The sequence below is a fragment of the Megascapheus bottae genome, chromosome 12, assembly GCF_031878675.1.
Source record: "Megascapheus bottae isolate mThoBot1 chromosome 12, mThoBot2.hap1, whole genome shotgun sequence".
Lineage (NCBI taxonomy): Eukaryota > Metazoa > Chordata > Mammalia > Rodentia > Geomyidae > Megascapheus > Megascapheus bottae.
The window spans coordinates 20406164-20427778 of NC_143520.1; the positions used below are offsets into that span (position 1 = coordinate 20406164).

At 40.5% G+C, this 21615-nt stretch overlaps 1 protein-coding gene across 9 annotated transcripts in view; it reads left to right on the top strand.

Annotated features, from left to right (window-relative positions):
• Rbms1 (RNA binding motif single stranded interacting protein 1) overlaps positions 1-21615 on the top strand; it is a 230786-nt gene that overhangs the window by 90467 nt on the left and 118704 nt on the right. The window contains exon 1 of one of the 9 annotated variants that reach the window (XM_090342760.1): positions 2175-2529. The exons of 7 other annotated variants lie outside the window; for them this stretch is intronic. In XM_090342760.1, coding sequence (XP_090198886.1) covers positions 2461-2529 — 69 coding nt within the window. In that variant the 5' untranslated portion in view covers positions 2175-2460. Of the gene's footprint in view, positions 1-2174; positions 2530-21615 lie in introns of those variants that run through there. One more of the 9 variants, XM_090342758.1, reaches the window with a different exon arrangement.

A 21615-nucleotide genomic window follows, 5' to 3' on the forward strand; every position in this document is an offset into this window, starting at 1 on the left:
TGGCTTGGAACTGCCATCCTCAGATCTCAGCCTCCCGAGTAAGATTAGAGGCATGAGCCACCACCACCCAGCTTTAATACATGTTTTAAGTCTTCTTTTTTTATGCTGTCCTTATTATGCATTATAGTTATTGCAAGCTTTTAACTACCCTGCTTAGTATTAAAGATATAGTCCTTTTAGTATTCTTAATAATTAGAATTATTTTTGTGTTCTAATTTTACTTTTATCAACACCTAAACATTAGCTTATCCTTAAGGATATCAGGCCAAATGTTAGCCTTTAGGAGTGGCACAACATCAAGTTATTGTGGGGGGAAAAAAGGATAATAGAATCGCTGCTGTTCTGTGATTCAGAATGTGGCTTCTTCAGAGACCCTTCATGGTGACTCAGGTTGTAGGTACTGTTTCCGCAGACAATGAGGTCTGACTGGTAGAGGTCTTCAGCATCCAGTGCCCAGGAAAAGTCACCTTTAATGTGAACACTTCTAACAAAAGACTTCCATTGTCTGCCTGATCTTGATCATTTCTGCCTGATCTTGATAATTGTAGAAAGGGCCCTGGTGAGAGCAGATGGTAAGTAAACAACCCAAACTTGATTGTAAATGCCATCATAGCAGGAAACAGTTCTGGCATAGGCACTAGCTCACATCTGTAGGCTAGTTGTATCCTTGGTTTATCTCTTTAAGGGACAGATTTTACTGTGAATGATATCTAGCAAGTTCTTACTTGCTCATTGTGCACATACTACTGTGCTGCTCATAGTATGTTCCTTTGCTGCTTGAAGTGAAAAGAACTAGACATATGCATATTTTATACTTATAGCTGTTTTTAATAAATGAGATTTGCTAATTCCCATCCCCTTTTATTGCAAGAAAATTGAGAACATAGAGCAATACACAGGTAACAGATGGAGCCACCGACCAAACAACCAGGATGGAGTTTCTTATTGGACTTGATGTCCATAGATGACCCTGTTTTCTTTGTGACAGCCAAAAATTGAATCTCTTAATTTCTCAGGGTTAGGATTTTTCATTATCAGAGCAGATGGACCTTTCCAGAAAGGTGTTAGTGTCCAGAATCCAAGGAAGAGCTCGGTGATATTAACTGTGGTGTTAATATGCTCTAATATTCACCATGGGATGGTACTGTCCCACTGACCTCTCTGAAGATAACAGGCCTGATCGGCTGCTGTAGAGGCCTTCTACTCGCAAGTTCTTGCTTCAAACATCCAGGAGAAGATGATGGCCGGAGGGGACAGCCAGCAGAGAGCACTTCAGGAAACAAAAGAAATTATCTCCTCCCTTTGTCCCTTTTCTGGCCACTTCTGTATCTAATAATTAACATGAGGAAGGATTACAGATTACATATTCTCACTTTCAGGAAGGGGAGAAGGCTTACTCACTGATGGCCTTATGAGATAGTCCCTGTCCATTTTTTTTTTTTTGTGACACTCATCTCTTGAAGGAAGACTATTTGTCATCTTGCATGGGAATGAGATACAAAACTTTCCCCAGTGTATTTGGACGAGGGGCAGAGGAGTGGATATTTGCTTACTCTGCCAAAATTGAGCTTGTGAAGGGGGGAAGGGAGAGATAAAGAATACTGGCAGAAGAGTGTTAGCAGGCAGACTGACTCTTGGAAGTAATTCTGCATCTTTGCTTGGGAGGGGGACAGGATAGAAGATCGAAGAAAAGAGACAAAAACAAAAAACACCAAGATCCCAAACCCTTAGGACCGGTTTGCTTCCTGTCAAAAAGCCTGGGTGATTCCTGCTTACGATGCCCTTAAAAGGGACTTGGAAGTGGGGTGCAAAGCTATTGAGGGCAGGGGAGCAAGGGGGACCCAGAGAAGCGGGGGCGAGGGGGGGGAGGCGGCGGAGAGCCACTCCAAAGAATGTGCAGCACGCGGGGAGCCAGACCCAACCATTGCGCCAGAGCAGGGGCGCCGGCGGCTCCCCGGGGCCCGAGCCGGGGAGGGAGAGCGGGGGGCCTGCGGGCTGGCGGGGCAGCGGGCGCCGCGCCCAGCGGGCGGGCGGGGAGGCGCGGGTGGGCCTGGGCGCGGCGCGAGGCGGTGCGCGGCGGCTTCCCCGCCCCCGGCCGGCGCGCACTCCTCTCGGGGCGGTGGTTGAGGCCGTGGTAGGTGGGGACGCGGCGGCGTTGCTCGTCCGCTGCCGCCGGGAGAGTCGGCGGCGCCGCCAGCACCGCGCGCGAAGTCCAGTCCATGGCACGTAGGGCGGCGTCCCCCGGAGCCGCTCGTGTGTCGCCCGCCGCCGGCGCCGCGTTGCACTTTTAGGCGACCGCGGAGATCGAGGACGGAGAAAGTCAGCCTCGGAGCTGCAGCCCCCGCCGGCCGCCGCCGCGCGGCGAGAGGGAGTTCCCGGAGCGGCCCCGGGCCCGGCCGGCCCCCTCCCGCGCCCGCGCCCGCGCCCGCCGCCCGCCGCCCGCCGTCCGCGCCCGCCGCGATGATCTTCCCCAGCAGCAGCGGCGCCCCCGGGGCCAGCGGCAACTGCAGGACACCCTACCGCAAGCAGGTGAGGCGGCGGCCGGGATGCGGCGCCCAGGCCGGCCGGCCCCGCGCGACAAAGGGCGGCGGCGAGCGGCGGGCTCCGCTCCCCCTCGCCGGCACCAGGCGGGGCGGCGGTGACCTTGTTTCGGAGGAAGGCGGCAGGCGGGGACGGGGACCGGAGCGGGGGAGATGCCCCGACTCCGCTCAGCTAATCCCAGGCTGGGTGGGACGCGCGTGGGGGGAGGCGCCGGAGGGGAGAGGGGTGGAGAGGTGGCCGGGGGGCTTAGCCCGACCCGGCAACAAGTTTGGGTTTTCCTGGAAACCTTTGTGTGAAGAGGAAAGGAGTTACCGGAGTGGGGTTTGCGAGCTTCAACTTGGAACCGAAAAGAACCTGTCCGAATCGGAGGAAACCCGGAAGACGAGTGTGTGTGTGTGTGTGTGTGTGAGTGTGAGTGTGTGAGTGTATGTGTGTATTCGCGCGCAACCCCGTCCTTATTTAAAAAGAGAGAGAGGGGAGAGAAACAGGAACTTCTGTCACTTTCTCAAGGTTTTCAGTTTTCGGAAGCACAGGGAAATCCTGTGACATCCCAGTTGCGGAGATCCTGGGGTAAACCTGAGTCATACACACGCCTTTTTATTTCTTTCTTTCTGATTTTAATACCAATTCATACAATTTTTTTTTTTTTAGCAGCTTGAACTCCAAAAAGGCACTGAAGTGGTTAGATCAAAATTCCCTGCCGGGAAAAGGAGGGGAGCTGGGTGGGAGCTTATAGTTGTGGCCTGTTTTGTTTTTCCGTCTTTGTTTTTAGAAGGTTACTGAAGCCATGTTGTGTGAATCTGTCTCCCCCCCGCCCCCCAACACACACACCCTACCCCGAACCCTTTTCGGCGGCAGCAACAACAAAACCTAGCTTTAAAATATGTAAAAAATGTGCAGGTCTGTTGAGAAAAGGTTAAACCGACTTAGAGGTCAGTGGCAAAGCGCTGGTTGAGAAAACAAAAACAGGATTGCAGATGTTTTTCCTCCTTAATGAATCGCTTGTCTACATCCTTAGCCACTGAGACAAATCAATTAAGTTATTATCCCAATAATGATACCAGCAAACTGTCCCCTTCTGTGCAGACAGCGGCTCTATTACCCTCACGACCCATGCCTGGTGGCTTTCTTACGAGGCGCCCACAGATTATTGAAGATGTTGACTCCTTTTTCTCAACGCCATTAAACATATTTTAGCGGGGTCAAAAAGACATGTTCTCTGCTTTCTACTCTGATTCTTTTTACATGTTAACTTTCCCTTAAAACGATAGGAAACACTCTGGTTTGTATGGCGTCCATGTTGCAGTCTGTGGAACTTTCACTTGGGTTAAAAGTCCTTTATTTTAATTAAATAATGACATCTGTATTGGGGACTTGGCTGACATAGACACTCAGATTATCTGGCTTCCCAAATCTGGAGTCTCTAAACTCATTTCACAGGGCATTTTGTAAAGTAAGTGACTGGGGGGAGGGCAGTTTGTGGCAGTGAAGTCAATTCACAGTAAGTATTCTCTCAGCTTCTCAGCCCCCACCCACCTCTCTTCTACCTGAAAAGATGGCTAATTATGTTAGTGCCTTGTGTATTCATTTATTTGTTGTCAGAACTCAGCAGGGTGTTAAGGCTGGAATGGGAAAAGGCTCTGAGGGTAAGGCATTTTGCTGTGAAGGGCTGGAGGTTGGGGGGGGGGGGGAGTGTGGACAGCCTGCTGGCTGGAGCACGCTGATAAGATGCTCTCTTTTCACTGGGCTCTCTTTAGATTCAAAGACTTAAAGGGCTGACTGAATCAGAAAAACAAACAGACTTTCTTTTTTTCTATAGGCAAGAAAGAAATGAATGTGTAGGCATTATACAGACACAAGACCTGGGGTACCAGTGGTATTTGAGTCAAAGGTTTCTTTTGTTAGTATTCACTCATTCACTGGAAAAGCACACTTCCAGCCCTAGGACCTGGATACCAGGAGTGATTTTGTGATCTCATCCTGCCTTAGCCTAGACGGGAAGTCTAATTAATTCCCCCCCCCCCCCGCTTTTTTTTTTTTGGTACCTTTCAGCTCATACTACTTTGTTCATTTTAATGAGAGAATTGACAAGATTTAGATCTATTATGCAGTTTGGTTTTAATCTAAAAATGAAAAATATCTGAGCCTATTTCAGATAATTTGCACAAGGAAAAATCTGAAGAAGGAATACTTAAAAAAAAAATCACCTTTAGAAAAAGCCTAATGGGTGAGAATCACTAATTATATGAGCAGGAAAGTTACTGTTTACGATCAAGGAGAACATTACTGGCTGCACTTTCTTGTACTAAATGCTTTCTGTGGGAGCTGATTTCATCATGTTGACAGCAATTCTATAGGCAGGTATCACCAGTGTCTCCATTCTACAGTGAATACTGAGGCATGAATCAAATGACTTGTGTACAGTCAGAACCTCCATGGTCATCAAGGCCCTTAGAACTGTCACATTACAGCAGTCTGCTTCTGTACACATCCTAGCAAGCACAGGGCTTCTCTTTACTGTGGCTTATCACACTTTAGTCTTTAGTCTTAGATGTCCAAGTTAGAGATTCTTCTGTGTGTCTGTGGGGGGGGGGTATGGTGGAGGTTGTAAGATAGAATGTGAAGAATAGAGTAAATGGAAGCTCTAGATGGTCAATTTGTGGTGCTTTTCCATCATGCCTTAGTGTTTGATCATACAATTTTTAAAGCTTTTATTGTTTTATATTCAGAGGAGTCAGCCAGTGTCAGTCATCACAGCAGTGGGTGGTGCTCAACTCTGTCCCATGTGGTAGAGCCAAGGTATCTGAGAGCACCAATCTCCAGAGTCATCTGTGATAAACAGGATTTTCCTGCATCACAGGCCTGTGAGCACATTAGACACACACCTGCTCAGCCTTGGTGGAAGGATGTGCTTTGGAGTGGAGTGATAACCCAGTAGTCAGTATGTAGATGACGGTTATTGGTTCAAATCTCAGTAAATATATTTATACATCCTGTTACTGTTGGCTGTGGCTTTGGAGGTATATGGTATTCATTAAACAGATCTGTCTGATTACATGAAAACAGAATCCACCAAACCCAAATGAAAACTATTTATCTGGACTTTGGTAGTTATAAAAATCCATCATTGTGTCTTGGAAGAAAAGGAAATCATGTTTAAAAGCTTTTAAATATTAAAAATAGGTATTTGCATTGTTGTGTACATTGCTTGAATTTTTAGTCTCTTTACTTCTACTTTGGAACTGCATTCTTGAGACAGTTGACCTGTTGATGAAGATAGTTTGATTTTTTTTGTCCCAAACTCTGGCATGTAGTAGAGCCTCTTGACAAGAAGTATGTTTTCCTAGTGGATTTCTTTGGATTTGGGAGAGAAAATGTGATGATTTTCCAGTGTGAATGTATTTTTACTTACAGATGGTCTATCCTGCACTAGTTGTAACTGTTGCTAACTTGTGATGAGTGAAGTACTTACCTCCCATATTTAAGGAGATTTATGTAGTTTACTGCTTTCTTGAAGATTAACTGGGTGTAGCTGCACGTGAGGAATTCAGCAGTGATTCAGTGTTTGGCCTTGTTTGGAGGATGACATACAAAGCTGTTGATTAATCCTCTTCAAGCAGTTTCTGTTCACAGCAATTTGTGTTCTGTAGATTGAATTCTGTTAAAGTTTGAAGATTAAAGTGTGTAGATAATGTATTTAAGTGAATACCATCAGCCAATCCTGATTTGTTAGTTTTTACACAAAGGTAAACATATTTAGGCACTTACATTGGTGATTGGAGGGAAGGAGACAGCAGAAAACTGAATTGGTGTATGTGTAAGTATAAGATCTTGTCCCCCTTTTAAATCTGACGTAAATTGACTGTGCTTTAGCTATCTATCCCATAGGCATAGAATTCCTTATCCATGACCACATGCTTTTCCTGCTAGACACACCCTTTGGCATCTCACTATGTTTCCCATAGTTCTCTTAGAGTTTCAAACACATTCCTAGATTGGGTGTTTGTTTGCTTCCTTTTAGAGACAACTGTCAAGAGAGATCTTTGTATAATGAGAGCTAATATTGTTGAGAGTTTTCTTGGTGGTGAAGGAGAGTCTTAAGTTCCACATTTCCAAGAATCTGGTTCAGAAGCACTCTGCCAACAAACACCTATCTTCAGCATACATATAATGTATCCTCCTAGCTTCAGTTATATTTTGCTTCTCACAATAGCCATCTAAAGTAGCAAAAGAAAGGCAGAGAAATTAAACATCCCAGTTGGTAAAAGCCAAGTATCTGAGGTCAAGCAGTGGGTCTGCCACCAGAAAAAAGAGACAGAAGTTCGAGGAAAAGCTGTAGCCTTTGTGCTTGGCCTCCAGAAGACATGTGATGCACAGAGTGCCCCCCGTTGTAGTTCTGTAACTTATTAGTGGGGGTTTTTGTTTTGTTTGGGTGTAGTTATTTATTTCATGAAAGCCTTTACTTTAGGGTTTTCAGATAACATACTGAAATTTGAATTTCAAGAAAAGGATTTTTGTTTTCTGTAAGTATTCCTAATATGTTGTGAGCTTGGTATTTGTTGTTTGTTAAAGTTAATAACTTTCTCAGGGAATCTAAATCACTTTTTAAAATAAGTTATTAAAACATGATTATAAATCATGCAATTTTAACTTTTCCTCTTGCAACTTTTATCTCTGCATCCATTCCTGAAGGCCCTGAGCATATTCAGATTACATGTAACTTCCTAAACCACTTGGTCTAGACATCCTCCTACACTCACCCTGATTGAGAGACATCAGTTCAGTCCTGGCTAAACCATTTGCATGCTTTTACTTACCCTTCCCTAGGCTTCAATTTCTGCTAAGTAAAGACAATAGTACACACTTCCCAGGGTAGCTGTGGCAAATCCTTCTGAGTGTTATTATTATTAGCATCCCTACAAAGCAAGGAACAGCAGGTGGACCTAGGGAACACTGGCAGTCCTAGAAGACCTTGTCATTCTCTTAGGAATAGGCCCTGTTTGTGTTTGCAGCCTCTTAAAGGGACTATGTTCAGAACTTGGTTAGCCTCAGAAAGGGATAAGGACTAGGAGGTGGAAAGTGAATTTGCAGCCACATTAAAAAAACAAAAAGCAATGGTCACCTTGTGACCATTGTTTGCAAATTATGGACTTTTGTAGTTTTCATAGGAAAAGGAAACCCTTATGGTCTTTTATTTCTTGCAAAATATGAATGTAGAAGGACAAAAGAACATTAGTCACTTTAGCTAGGAAAGCCACTACCTTTTACATTTGCTTGAAGATTGACAGGAGGATTATTAGTACTTGTGTGGTTATTTCCCGAATTCCTTCCTTTGTCTTACTTACATATTTGAGTTTCAAAGATGTCATCTTTGCATTACTTTATATATATATATACACACACACACACATACATACATATGTACATTGTCTTTGCACGCCTGTATGTATTGGTGTGTGTTTGTTTTTAAACCGGTGTCTGTACAGAATATTATGCTTAACATTCTAGTCATTTAAATGGCTAAATTTTAAAATAGGATAGACATACTGTAGTAAAGGAAGATGGAATTTTAAAAAATATTATTTTTTTTACTCCATGTAGAAGAAAGTAAAGCAATAAAATATGGGAACAGAATTTAAGAATAGATTACCGAGTCACTAAAACTGTGGCCAAGTATTTAACACTCAAAAACAGTGGCAAAAGAGCTTGTTTTACCGATACTGCCTTCATAAGTGGAAATCATTGTAACTCCACTTAACTCATTAGAACAGAGAAAATTTCTAAACAAAGGGGAAATTTTTATGTTTGTTAGATGTTTAAATAAGAGGCTCAAGAGTGCAACTTTAAAAACAACTGGGTTGGGTGCCCAGGCACATTTGTAATCCCCATCCACATTTAGGAGCTGGAGGCAAGAATATTGCAAGTTCCAGGCCAGATTGAGCTATATAGAGAAAATCCTAACTCAGGAAAATTTAAAACAACAATGACAACAACAAAAATACACTAAAACAACCTTCTAGTCCTTTCCCCCCTTCCCCCACCCCCCAGTCATGGGGCTTAAACTCTGGGTTTGGGTACCTCCCTGGGCTCTTCAAGCTAGCACTCCACCAATTAGAGCAATAGTGCCACTTCTGGTTTTCTAGTGGTTAATTTGGAGATAAGAGCCTCACAGACTTTTGTGCTTGGGCTGGTTTTGAACTGTGTTTCTCAGATCTTGGCCTCCTCAGTAGCTAGAGATATAGGTGTGAGCCATTGGTGCCAGGCTCTGTTTCCTCTTAAACATATAGCTATTTCTTGATGATCAAGAAAAAGGAAAAAGGGTAGAAAATGTAATTACTGCTAATGTCTAAGAATTGTGGTGAAACACCAAAAAACTCTTTCATGTTGAAAAATCTCAAAAAGTAGCATGGAGCTGGTAGAATGCTGTACACCTGTAGGATCAGCCACCGGGGAGACTGAGGTAGGTAGATCACTTAAAGCCATCTGGGCAACAAAGTGAAACCAAACTTAAAAATAAAGAAAAAGTATGAAAACACTCCTTTTTTTTCCCTAATGCTTCACTTTTGAGTGCCATCTTTCTTAGTCCCCATGCTTGTTTTTATTTTTAGGTATTGTCAACAGCTAACTCCTGTGTTACCTTTATAGAAATTACTTATTTTTGCTAGATAATTTTTATATTTAATAAGTGTTTATTATTTTTATATGTAGGCTGAAAGGACCTATGAACTCTTAAAAATTGTTTTAAGGCACTAATTTATCTTTATGGGTTAGTATAAGGGAAAGGCACACACACATATGAAATTTCATATGCTAGATTACTATTCAGGAGAATGGGTTTCCTGAATGTTCTAAATATTGAAGGATTATCAGTCCCCTATGTATATTTTAATTTGGCTTCCAGCAGTATTTAAATCTGTAGTTCACCTTCACACTCCCACACTCCCTAAGTCCCCATCCCAGTTCTGTATTTAATGTGACAAAGACTTTTCTGCTTATGTCAGAATCCTTCAGTCCTGGGTTTGAATTCAGGGCCTGGATACTGCCCCTGAGATTCTTTTGCTCAAGGCTAGCACTCTACTACTGGAGCCACAGCACCACTTCAGGCTTTTTCTCTTTAAGTGATCCTGAGGAATCGAACCCAGGGTTTCATGCATGCTAGACAAGCACTCTACCAAGAAGCAACATTTCCAGCCCAGGTGTATTTATTTATTTATTTATTTATTTTAATGTTTTTATTTTTTAAATATTTTTATTGTAATTAATAAAAGGGTTACATGATATTTGCCAGGCAGAAGGTGCATTAATTCACATAAATTGATACCCTTTCACATGTCTTGGTCCCTATTACCCTCCCACCCACCCCCCCCATCTTGGTTTTCCCCCCTTCCCTATCCAATTTCAAATAACCAAATACAAATATATCTAATATATCAGATAACAAAGTGAGATATTCTAACAATATGATATAACCAAGGGACAGCAAAAGAGATGAGAGATAACATGGTACATTAAGGACAACAATCATTCATTATATGGCTTTTGTTTCAGTATCCTGGAGGTCCTTTCAATTAGCTTCATACTATATGGCCTTATGTATCAAGGTTTTGCTCTATTGCAAATCTCTGCTAGTCGAGCCCAAGGTTTCTACTGATTATGACAAATGAGGGGAACCATTGAGCCTAAGTTCCTTTGAGTCTGGCTTACTTCACTTAATATGATTTTTTCCAAGTCTTTCTATTTCCTAACAAATTGGTCGATGTCATTTTTTTCTGACAGCAGCATAGAATTCCATTGTGTGCAAATACCACATCTTGTTGATCCACTCATCAATTGAGGGACATCTAGGTTGGTTCCATATCCTTGCTATGGTGAATAATGCTGCAATGAATATTGTTGTGCTAGTGGATTTAGTATGCCCTAGTTTCTGGATGGTTGGGTAAATGCCAAGTAGTGGAATTGCTGGGTCATAGGGGAGCCTTTTGAGGCACTGCCATACTGCTTTCCAAAGTGGTTGAACAAGTTTGCACTCCCACCAACAGTGTAGTAGTGATCCCTCCTGGCCACATCCCCTCCAGCATCTGTTGTTATTCGTTTTCCTGATCCTGGCCATTCTAACTGGAGTGAGGTGGAATCTTAGAGTTGTTTTGATTTGCATTTCTTTTATGACCAGAGATGTTGAGCATTTCTTCATGTGTCTCAAGGCCATTTTTGTTTCTTCTTCAGAGAAGACTCTAAGTCTTTGGCCCATTTTTTAATGGGATGGTTGTTACTGTGGAGATTAGTTTTGGAGTGATTCAATTTTTTGAGCTGTTGATATATTTTAGATATGAGGCCTTTGTCCGTTGTATGGTTGGTGAAGATCTTCTCCCACTCTGTAGGCTTCCTAATTAATTTACTAGCTATGTCCTTTGGCATACAAAAGCTCTGCAGTTTAATGCAGTCCCACTTTTCCAGCCTTTCTCTGATTTGTTGTGATTCTTGGTCCTTATTAAGAAAGTTTTGACCTGTGCCAAGGAGACCTAGTATATCTCCTATTCCTTCTTGTAAAGTTTTCAGTGTGTCAGCTTTTACCTCCAGGTCTTTGATCCATTTGGAGTTAATTCTAGTGCAGGGTGACAAAGAAGGATCCAACTTTAGTTTTCTGCAGGTACTTAACCAGTTCTGCCAGCACAACTTGTTGAAGAGGCTGTCTTTCTTCCATTCTATTTTTTTTCCCAGATGTATTTAATTTTGACTACTCATGATGACGATCTTCACTTCAAATTTACTTAGGTTTTAGTATTTGGAAGAGTTGTGCAGCAGGAGATGTGTTTTCTTTTCTACAAGCATCTTTAAGGTATAGTGGAACTGAAGTATAGGACCCCGTTGGTTATGAGCATTGTAGAAACAATTGTTCGTGTGCAACAAGGGAAGAACATTCATTATACCTGGGGATTTAGGTGTGAATTCCAGAGGCTGACAGGTTTGAGGACCAAAGGAAGAGGAAAGAGTTGAACAGGGGATGGAGAAATGAGGGTAGGGGAAAGGGGATTAGCTTGCTAAGTTCTTACATAATTACTGAATGCACTAACAATCTGTGCATGTGACATTGTTTCGTTGCTGTCTAGTATGGGAGCAAACATGTAGCCTCATTGTTTTTGCATTAACTCACATGTCAGATTTTGTCATTCCCTCCTCCCCTATCTCTCAACCCGGTTTTCATATCAGTCTCACCATTTAGTACTTTCTGGTTTTTGCCTCTCCTTTTTGGGGGAGCAGTGTAAAAAAAAATCACCATTTTGGAAGCCTAATAATGATTAAGCCAAATGTAACCTATTGAAACAGTCTAGAGAATACTTTGTTTCTACTTTGTATCCTCCATTCAGTGGTCAATTTTTATCAGACCAGTTGCAAGAGACTAGATTAGTCATTTTAGGCTGAAACTGGGAAACATTGTATTTATTAGTTATTCAGTATATAGCATAGGTGGTTTTGAAATAGACAGGAATCCTTAGGATCCCCTGATACCCAGAGGAGAAACCAGACAGGAAAATAATGAGGAACACTTTTAAATCAGTATTGAGACTGTCAGGAACCAAAAGAAAAGTTACATTTGGGAGAGCCAATCAAACATCGGTAGAGGAAGTCTGTAAATTAAATGGAAATTGTTCAGAGCTTTAGCTTGTCAAATGTATTTGTCCTACAAAAACTTTTGTGACTGCTGTGGCAGAGAGCCGTAGGATAGGGAGATGGGGTTCTGGTTGATTGTGGAAGGTGACATTTCAAGTGGAAGGAACATTGTAGCACAGGATGGACAAATAAGAGAAAATGAGCTTTCTTAGGTGGGTAGTGAGAAAATCACCTAGCTGGATGCAGAGTGGAGCTTGAAATTCAACAGTGCTGAGATCAAGTTTGTGGGACCATTGGAGAGCATGGATTGAGGGGATACTGTCACAGCTGAAATAGAGATTTCAATGGGAGGAGTGGCAGTGTGAATATATTCAGTAGTACAGAGAAGATTTGGCTAGTGACTTACTGATTGGTGGAGTGAAGTATTTTGAGGAAAGGGAGTCATATGTTTCTAGTCTTAAATGATTGGAAAACTGAAAAGTTACTGTAACCTTGTCTGCTCTGGGTTCAGTGTTGAAGAAGAACCAGGTTTTCTGTTACAGAGATATTCTACATTTTTAGAAGTCAAAAATAAGTGGGATTGCCACATTCTTCTGGTATTCTGTATCTAGACATCAGGAATTCAAAGTGCCCTGCTGAGTTCAGGTTTGTTTGTTGTAAGAAAAAAAAAATCATCCAGCCTGTGTATCAGTCATACTTCCAGTAAGAATGCCCCATTGAAGCTCTGAGATGAGCTGTAAGCATTTCCTTATGGCTTCCTGGGGTTGCCTTGAAGTCAGTATAGAGACTGACTCATATGGGTGCAGGGGATTTTTCTGTTGGCCTGGATTCTGACATTGTTTAGAGTGAAACACATGTGACAAATATCGTTATCAGTAATATACCTCATCTGCAACGCTGTAGTCATTTCTAACCTTTGCAAAATAACAAGCTCACTGCTTAGTGAAAACCTTTCCCAACTCAATAGCAATGTGGCCAATGCACAGGTAAGGTGAAGATGTTAGAGCATTCATCCTACCACAATAAAATAGTTTCTAGCAAAAGCCGATGACTTAGTTGGAACTTTTATTTAGCCATATAAATCATATAAGTCTTTCTTTCTTTTCTTTCTTTTTTCTTTTTCTTTCTTTCTTTTTTTTTTTGCCAGTCCTGGTTTGAACTCAGGGCCTGAGCACTGCCCTTAGGCTTTCTCAAGACTAGAGCTTGAGCCACAGAACTACTTCCAGCTTTTTTCTATGTATGTGGTACTGAGGAATCGAACCCAGGTGTTTGTGCCTGTTAGGCAAGCACTCTCTACCAGTAGGTAAAACTCCTGGCCATGATTTCTTTATAATACCATTCCAGGTAGAATTTTTTAGACAACAGTTAGAAACACAGAGCTAGAGCTCAGAGAAAGAAGCCTTGGGAATAAAGTATCATTTTCCAGGAGGACTTATCAAGAAAAGAGGTAGGACAGAACTTAAGAGAACACAGGTCCTTTATTGGGAAGGAGGAGGAAGAGCCTTTGGCAAAGTGAGGAACTCTGGGAGAGTCCGGAGGGTCAGAAAAGCCATGGCATAGTCCTTTCAAGGAGAGGTGTTCAGCTCTGTTTAAGTGTTGCCCAGAGGTCAAGGAAGACAAAGGCCCAGTGAAAGGCAGTTGGAAATATCTTTTTGGAGGTCTTTGTGAACTTTTGAAACAGAAGCTTCAATGGAGTCTTATATGTGTGGTGGGGCAAGAGGAGGGGAGGGGAAGGAAGGAAGGAAGGAAGCACATTCCACAGGGTTTAAAGGGTGAAGAGGGTGTAGGTCTTGTGGAAAGTCCAGGCCCAAAAGAAAAGAGAGTCCCTCCCAATTAGAGGATGACAGATCAGAGACAACACTGTTGCAGCATCTGAGTGTGACTTTAAGGACTAGGGGGGGAAAAACCACAAAATAATTGGAAGTATGATTTCTTCTTAAGAAAGACTGAGGCAGGGAAAGTGCTACAGAAAAGGGATTTATCTGAGATTTGCCTTTCCAAGAGACCTTAAAGACACAGGCTGCTTCCCAGGTAACTAAGAGGATCTGAAAGCTGACTGGTTCTTTAAGAGGTTACATTTCAGGTTAGGTCATTTGGTCAGGGAAGGGGAGGGGAGGGAGGATCAGCAGCATATTCCTGCTTAAGGAGTGTGACAAAAGGTTTTCAATAGCTATTCTCAGGAAGTTATGAGCATTCAGTGATGATGAGTAAAACCATGACTAAGCTGTAGTGTGTGCTCAGATGTCAGAGCCAACAAGATATTCTTCAATTCAGCAATAAAGTGGGGGAGGTGACAGGAATGGGGTAATGGATTTCTATGGAGTTTGAAATGGGTAAGGTGAAGATGGTATTCCTTAATGTAATTGTGATAAAGGCTGAGAAATCAAAGAGAGTATTTTCAGAATAAAAAAGGGCATGGAGATTTTCATAAGATACAAAAGACCCTGGGAAAGAGGGAAGAAGGATATAGAAGAAAGAAGTAATGCTAGTAGTAGTGGTGGTAGTAGTAGTCATGTTTAGAATCGCTTTTTCTTGTTGTTATTGTTGGGGTAATGTAGAGGTGTTACAGTTACATTCATCAGGTAGTGGGTGCATTATTTCTTGAACATTGATGCCCTCTCTCATGTTTTTGTCCCCTACTCCCTCCCAATCATCTTGCCTTCCCCCTCACCCCCATTAGAGATAGAATTCTAAGACCCTTCTAGGCACCAGTGCTTAAAAAAAAAAAAACAAAACAAAACCAAAACTCAAAACAAACCAAATCCTATTTTGTAGAGTTGTTGAGAGGATTAAACAAGATAAAATATATCTAAAGTTAAATATATACCATAGTACCTAGGGGCATAGGCTGTTATAATTATTAGGCTAAAGCTCTTACATAAATTATTCCTTCCTATTACTGTTGTAGTATTTGTGTAAATCAAATCATATTTTAAAGACATTACAAGCAGAAGTACATTAAAAAGTCTAAACTACAAGCATAACAAGTTTAAAAGACAATCAATTTCAAAATACCCTGTTACTTTTTGAAAGACAGAAAGGTAGATATCACTTGAGTATATTTCATTGTTTCCCTAAACTCATTGGATCATGGAACCACAGACTATATTGTTGGAATAAGAGTGTTATGCCTCTGAGCACATTTCTTAGGCTTTCTAGATCTTAATGTTTTTGGTGGCAAACCTAAGGATGATAGTGGTCTAATGTTATTGAGATGGTTAGGTGAAGCTATATATGCAACAGAAGTTGACACACTACATGGCATAGTTTTTCTTGCTTCTCTCTTCCTACTTTAAGATGTCTCCTCACATAACAGTTTCTCAAAAGGGATTCATGGAGCTTTAATTATTGCTAAAATAACAGCTTTAATTGTTGAATACTGTCATCTTTCTATTCATTAATAGAATACACTGTGAGGTGAGAAGAATGTAAATAAAACATCCCTTCAGCTTCACTGGAAAAATAGAAATGATTCTTACATGATTTCCCAAACTAAGGGTTAGATATCAAGCTCTATGTAGGTATGAAGAGTAGTGATGCTAAAGTTTCTGACATAGATGCTTTGAAGTGGTAGGTGAATATTTTGCTTCTTTTTACATCTAATTTTAAGTTGATGAAGTTTTATTGTTTAAAGCTCTTTTCCTCAAATTATATTCGACTTGATATTGAAAAATGTTCCAGGAATTAAAATACTTCAGTTCAAAAGCAACTTGGAAAACATCACATACAATATAATAGTACCTAGAGGAGTATGAATAGTAGAAGTTTTTGAAGGCCACAGTAAAAGGTATTTGTCCATCTTTATGTATTGTATTGTTTTCCTAGAATGATTCATTCAATCACTTTGCCCTAGAATATTGCTAGCTAAATTCTTGGAACAGTTTGGGAGAGCACATACTTGAAGGAATCTTTTGCATCTAGAGTTGGTAGGGGTAATGGAAACTATCTAGATTGGCATCTGTAATTTACCCAGACATCCAAGGATTTATGCAGTTTTCTTTTTTGAGAAGCCTAAGTCTTCTGACTCAGCACTGTACTCTCCTGTCTTCACCATCTTTGCTTTCCAAATATGTCACATTGCTACACCAATGCTGTTTTAATGAATTTGGCTTTTAGAATAGTCTATGAATAAGTCTTCAGAATTGTTCCCATGGGGTGCTTCGTAGCCTTGGGTACAGGTATACTGGGTGTTATCTTCAGGTAAAACACTAGTAAGAGACAGCTTTTATTTCTTTTCTTTTTTTGCTGTTAATTTCTCCTGTCTTAGGATCAATTTCCCTACCTGCTTTATTGCTTCTTAAAATATGAACCAAGTCAAAATAATTGTGACTTGAGAAATCAATCTAGTTTAAAATACCAGTGATGTGGAAAACCCACACATTGCAGTTATTAATGAATTCTCTTGCCCTCTAACTTTGCCTTTCTCTTTCATGTAATTGGTTGTGGGTAGACAAATTTGCATAGTTTTAGCCTTTTCCTGCATGACTTATTACAGCATGCAGAGTTTACTCTGTGGTTTCTAGGTGTAAGTTCCTGTGTAGAAGAGAGCACATTTAAGACTTTACCACCCTACTATACTGAAAGCCCATCTGGAAAATACACTGTTATGTGTTCTTGAAAAATATGAATGGCCACTTCAGTACTCTTCTTATCATTGGGACATTTCAGACACTAACCCTTCATTCACTTACGACATTTTTTGTTGTTTGTTGTTGTTCTATATCACATTTTTAGTTGCCTTGTCCAAAGAAAAATAGTAAATATATGGGTGTGATGGAGTGTAACTATAATCCTAGCACTTAGGTAGTACATACCATGACTCAGGGCCTTATGTATGTTAGTGAACACTCCACATGTACCTGTTCCCATTGTCTTTTTGAGGGGGAAGCAATTTAATTCACAACAACCAGTTTCCAGATACTCAATGTGAGGCAAAACTCATCAACCAAGCATCTTGAAAGGCCCCAAATAAAGCCACAATACTTAAGACATCCTTATGGTCACATTACCTACTATTTTTTGAAAAAATTATTTAACAGGTGACCCTGTTGTACATTGTATGTAAAGTATTGGTTTTTAACTTGCAGGGTAAAAGACATATCTTTACAGTAGTTTAAATATGTAAATGGATCCACTTATGTTCAGCCTTTGGGGACCTCCAGAATTTCTGCTTTGCCTTACTTTGTACCCACAAAAAAAATCCTTTCCCTGATCCTCTTTTCATCTCCAAGCCTTTGTCATCACTAATGGCAATGGAATTCTTATCTTCCCATTTTCAGGATCATGGCTCCTTTGTTTTTAAGTTGTAATGCAAGCTGGACATTTCCCAGGAAGATGATCTTTGTGAACTTGCTTTTCTTTAATTCCTGCCCTTGTGGGAAAGCAGAATTCTGATGTGATGGGGTTTTCTTGTCCACCAACTCTTGGTCAAGTGTGTGAGGGTGGTGAGGCTGCACTGGAAAGCAGTCACGTTTTTTGCTTTACCAGCACCTATGAGGCTTTAAGTTAGCTCTGTAGGGATAAGTTAATACCTGTAGTTATTAGGTAAGCTGTTCTTAACAAGGAGATTCTTGCCCACTTGTAAGTTTGTTTTGAAAGTTCAGTTAAAAATTGTAGTGGAGTGGTGTTAAATTTTAAGTTTCTTGAGTCTCATGCAAAAATCATAAAATGTACATATGTTCCATTAGACATTTCATTTTTGTTATTCTCAACCTTTTGAAAAAAGTCTTCTGCCTTTTTAAAATTTTTTTTAAAAGAATGTAAAGAACATACCTCATATCACAATATATTTAGCAAACATTTATTATCATCAAACTTTGTATTATTTTTCTAGACAGAAATAACAATCTGTCTCATACTTCATGACTGCAGTTAAGCATTATAATTTGGTCACAGTAAACCAATGTTTTCAAATTTTAAATTCTATTAGATGTAAAGTCACCTTTCTATAGAGGCAAGTAATAGAGTTGCGAGCTACAGACTGCAGAACTGATCATCTGTTTCTATATTTGGCCATGAAATATACCATCTGTGGGATTGAGGTACATTATTAAAATCTTTCAAGTTAATGTATCCTTACTTAAATAAGAACAGGTAATTTACTAGGCTTTTCTGATGATTATAATTCTGATGTTTAGAATTAATATAAAAATTTCAAAGCTGATGCTAAATGTAAGTACCTCCAGGATATAGAAACCAAAGCCATATAATGAGTGATTGTTGTTCTTAATGTACTATTTATCTCTCATCTCTTTTGCTGTCCCTTGGTTATCTCATATTGTTACAATATTTCTCCTTGTTATCTGATATATTTTATATATACTTAATTGGTTATTTGAAATTGGATAGGGGAGGGGGGAGGGGAAGGGAAATGGGGACCATGACATGAAAATGGGTATCAATGTTTGTGAAGTAATGCACTTTCTATCTGGTGAATATAATGTAACCCCTCTATTAATTACAATAAAAATATATGGAAAAAAGAAAAAAAATTAAAACTGAGGAGAATGATTAAAAGAAAATGATCTGCAAATATGTTCATGTAAAATTAAAATTTTAAGTTAATATAATGAAAATAATAAAGCAAGGATGCCTGAGTTTTCAGATATTATAAACCAATAAACCTTTCTGTTCAAAAAAAGCAGCTTAATTAATCATTTCTCTTTATAAACAGATTCTTCTGGATATATAATTTTTGCTTAATTAATCAGAGTTCATTAACCTTTTGTTTGAGTATGTTTCTCCTTACCAATTAGATTGTTGAATATGTTCAAGTATGACAATCTCTACTTCTCTATAGCATACTATTTACTTATTTTATGTATACTTGGGAGACATATGTTTGCTGTTCTTGGAGCCTCCTTCAAAATCCCATTCCATAGTATACTTAAATACTGGATTTGCTCAGATGGAACTTTCCTAAAGTATGGCCAATACATGGCATCAGGTATAAACAGGCTTTTTGGTCCTTATTCTAGCAAGAGTTTCAGTGCTGGCATTACCAAGTGTCATGGAGTTTACTTCCAGGTGCTCCACACTTTCTGCCCAAAATGGGCATTTTCCCAAGTGGCCCCTTTCATGGGGTTTTCCCAAGTGGCCCCTTTCTGAAATTTGTGGCCATAGTCAGTCACATTGAGATAATTTGGGAAATGAGCATGTTTGTAGTTAACTCTGAATAGAAGCAAAATTGTCTTTGAACTGTGCAAGAGGGTGCTAAGAGTTGCCTCTCCCAAGAGAAGACTCACTCACTATAGATGGTCTTTTTTTTGTTTTAAGCCACTGGTATAGTTATGCTGAGTTGTTAATCTAGAGCTCAACATTGAATGCCCTCCATTTCAATTAGTGGATGCTGTCAGGCTTCTCAGACGGATGTGAGACAGATCAGGAAAGGAGAAACTGCTTGTTTCAGCTCGTGCAAAAGAGGATCTGGAGGGTGAGGCCAGAGAACATGTGGTTTTTCCAAGCTAGAAACATCTTTTTCTGAAGCAGTGACAAAGGCATCAAATGTTAGGGACAAGATGGTGGCTGCTTTGTCTAAGGATTAAGCACACATCCAGGGTTCTCAGAGGAAGGCTCAGATTCATGGTAGCAACCACAGAAGGTCCTTTCCAGTGGGGGAGAGATGACAAACTTTCCTGAATTTCAGCAGGCTTTCTAGCTTCGGTTCTATATTGCTATTTCCTAAAGCATGATCTCAAGTCCTTCTTCATCAGAATCGCTGGGTGTGGGGGAGGGTGGCATAAAAATGAAAATTACTGAATCCCACTACAGCATGCTCACATGAAACAGTGGGAACACTTGAAGGTCTTTAGAAGCTTGGAGATCTGAGGGCATGTGGGTGAAATACCCTGGAGTAATGTTTCTATAATGTTTCAGTGTTACAAAATGACCTGAGTAATCTTGAAAATCTGGCAGTGATATAGGGAGGAAATGTAAATGTGTACCCAATAGACAATGACAGCTTCATGAGTAATGGAGTCAAAAGTGAATGCAAAATAAAACTGGGCTACTTCTCTTAAGGCTGATGTCAGAAATGTTAACAGCACACATTTCTTGGAACCTTGGTTGGACAGAGTCCTGGTATAGCTGGACTGACTGATGCACTCAAGCAATTCTAAGTTTGTGCTGGAAACAGTCTCAAGGGTTTAGTTTGTGTGTTAGCCAGCTCCCCCTCCCCCCTTCCTGTCCCTTCATTCCCCTACTTCCGCCCCTTCTTTCTCCTTTTTCCCTTTTTCCTGTGAGACCTTTGCCCTGTGATTTTTCCATATATTTTATTGTAATTAATATAAGGGTTACATTATATTCACCAGATAGAAGATACCCTTTTTCATGTCTTGGTCCACATTTCCCTCCCCCCACGCCTCCCCTCATCTTGTTTTCCCTGTTCCCTATCCTATTTCAAATAACCAAATAAACATATATCCAATATATCAGATAACAAGGTGAAATACTGTAACTATGAGATAACCAAGGGACAGCAAAAGAGATGAGAGATACCATAGTACATTAAGAACAATAATCACTCATTATATGGCTTTTGTTTCTATACCCAGGAGGTACTTTCATTTAGCTTCCTACTATATGGCCTTATGTATCTAGGTTTTGATCTATTGTAAATCTCTGCTAGGAGAGCCCAAGACAAATAAGGGAAACCATTGAGCCTATGTTCCTTTGAGTCTGGCTTACTTCACTTAATATGATTTTTTTCTAAGTCTTTCCATTTCCTTACAAATTGCCCCATAATTTTTTAAGTAACTTTTTTTGGGGTGTGCATGCATTTGTTTTAAGGTCGGAGTTTCTGTGTGTCCTACAGAAAAGACAGGGCAAGAAGATTTCTCAGCATGTAGATCCCAAATACAGTGAATAATGGTAGTGAGTTGACATTTGCCTTCTCTCTTTGGTCCCACTTCTTCACCCCATGTAGTATAGACAAGACCACCACCAGCAGCCAAAGCAGGAGAGGTATCAGAACACATGCTGTTGCAAAGAGCTGCCACCAAGGCCAGCAGAGGCAATCTGACCTTGGTGTGCAGTTCCTGCCCCTGCTTCCCCAGGCTCATCCTCCATCCACAGGACTTGCCAGGAAAATTAGTTCCTGTTCATTCTAGAAAAAAAAGTAGAGATTAAAAGCTTTCCTAAAATGTGGCAGTTTTACCCAGTTCTTATTTATTCATCCTAAGGGATAGACTATAAAAAGAAGCATTAAGATTAAAAAAAGAAAAAAGAAGCCTTACTATAATGTAATCTCACTCACCTCAGGCTTTCTTTCATTATCACAGCCACCTTAGCCCCATTTACTACAGCTAATAACAGTATTTGGAATTTTGAACTCCTCTACAGGCAACCATGTATCACAGAGGTCTATTGGATAGCTACTAGAACAGCTAGGAAAATCAGTGTCTTAAGATTGGAGAAACAGTGAAAAATCTGCTGATCAAATCCACTGAACACATCAACTCGTTCACC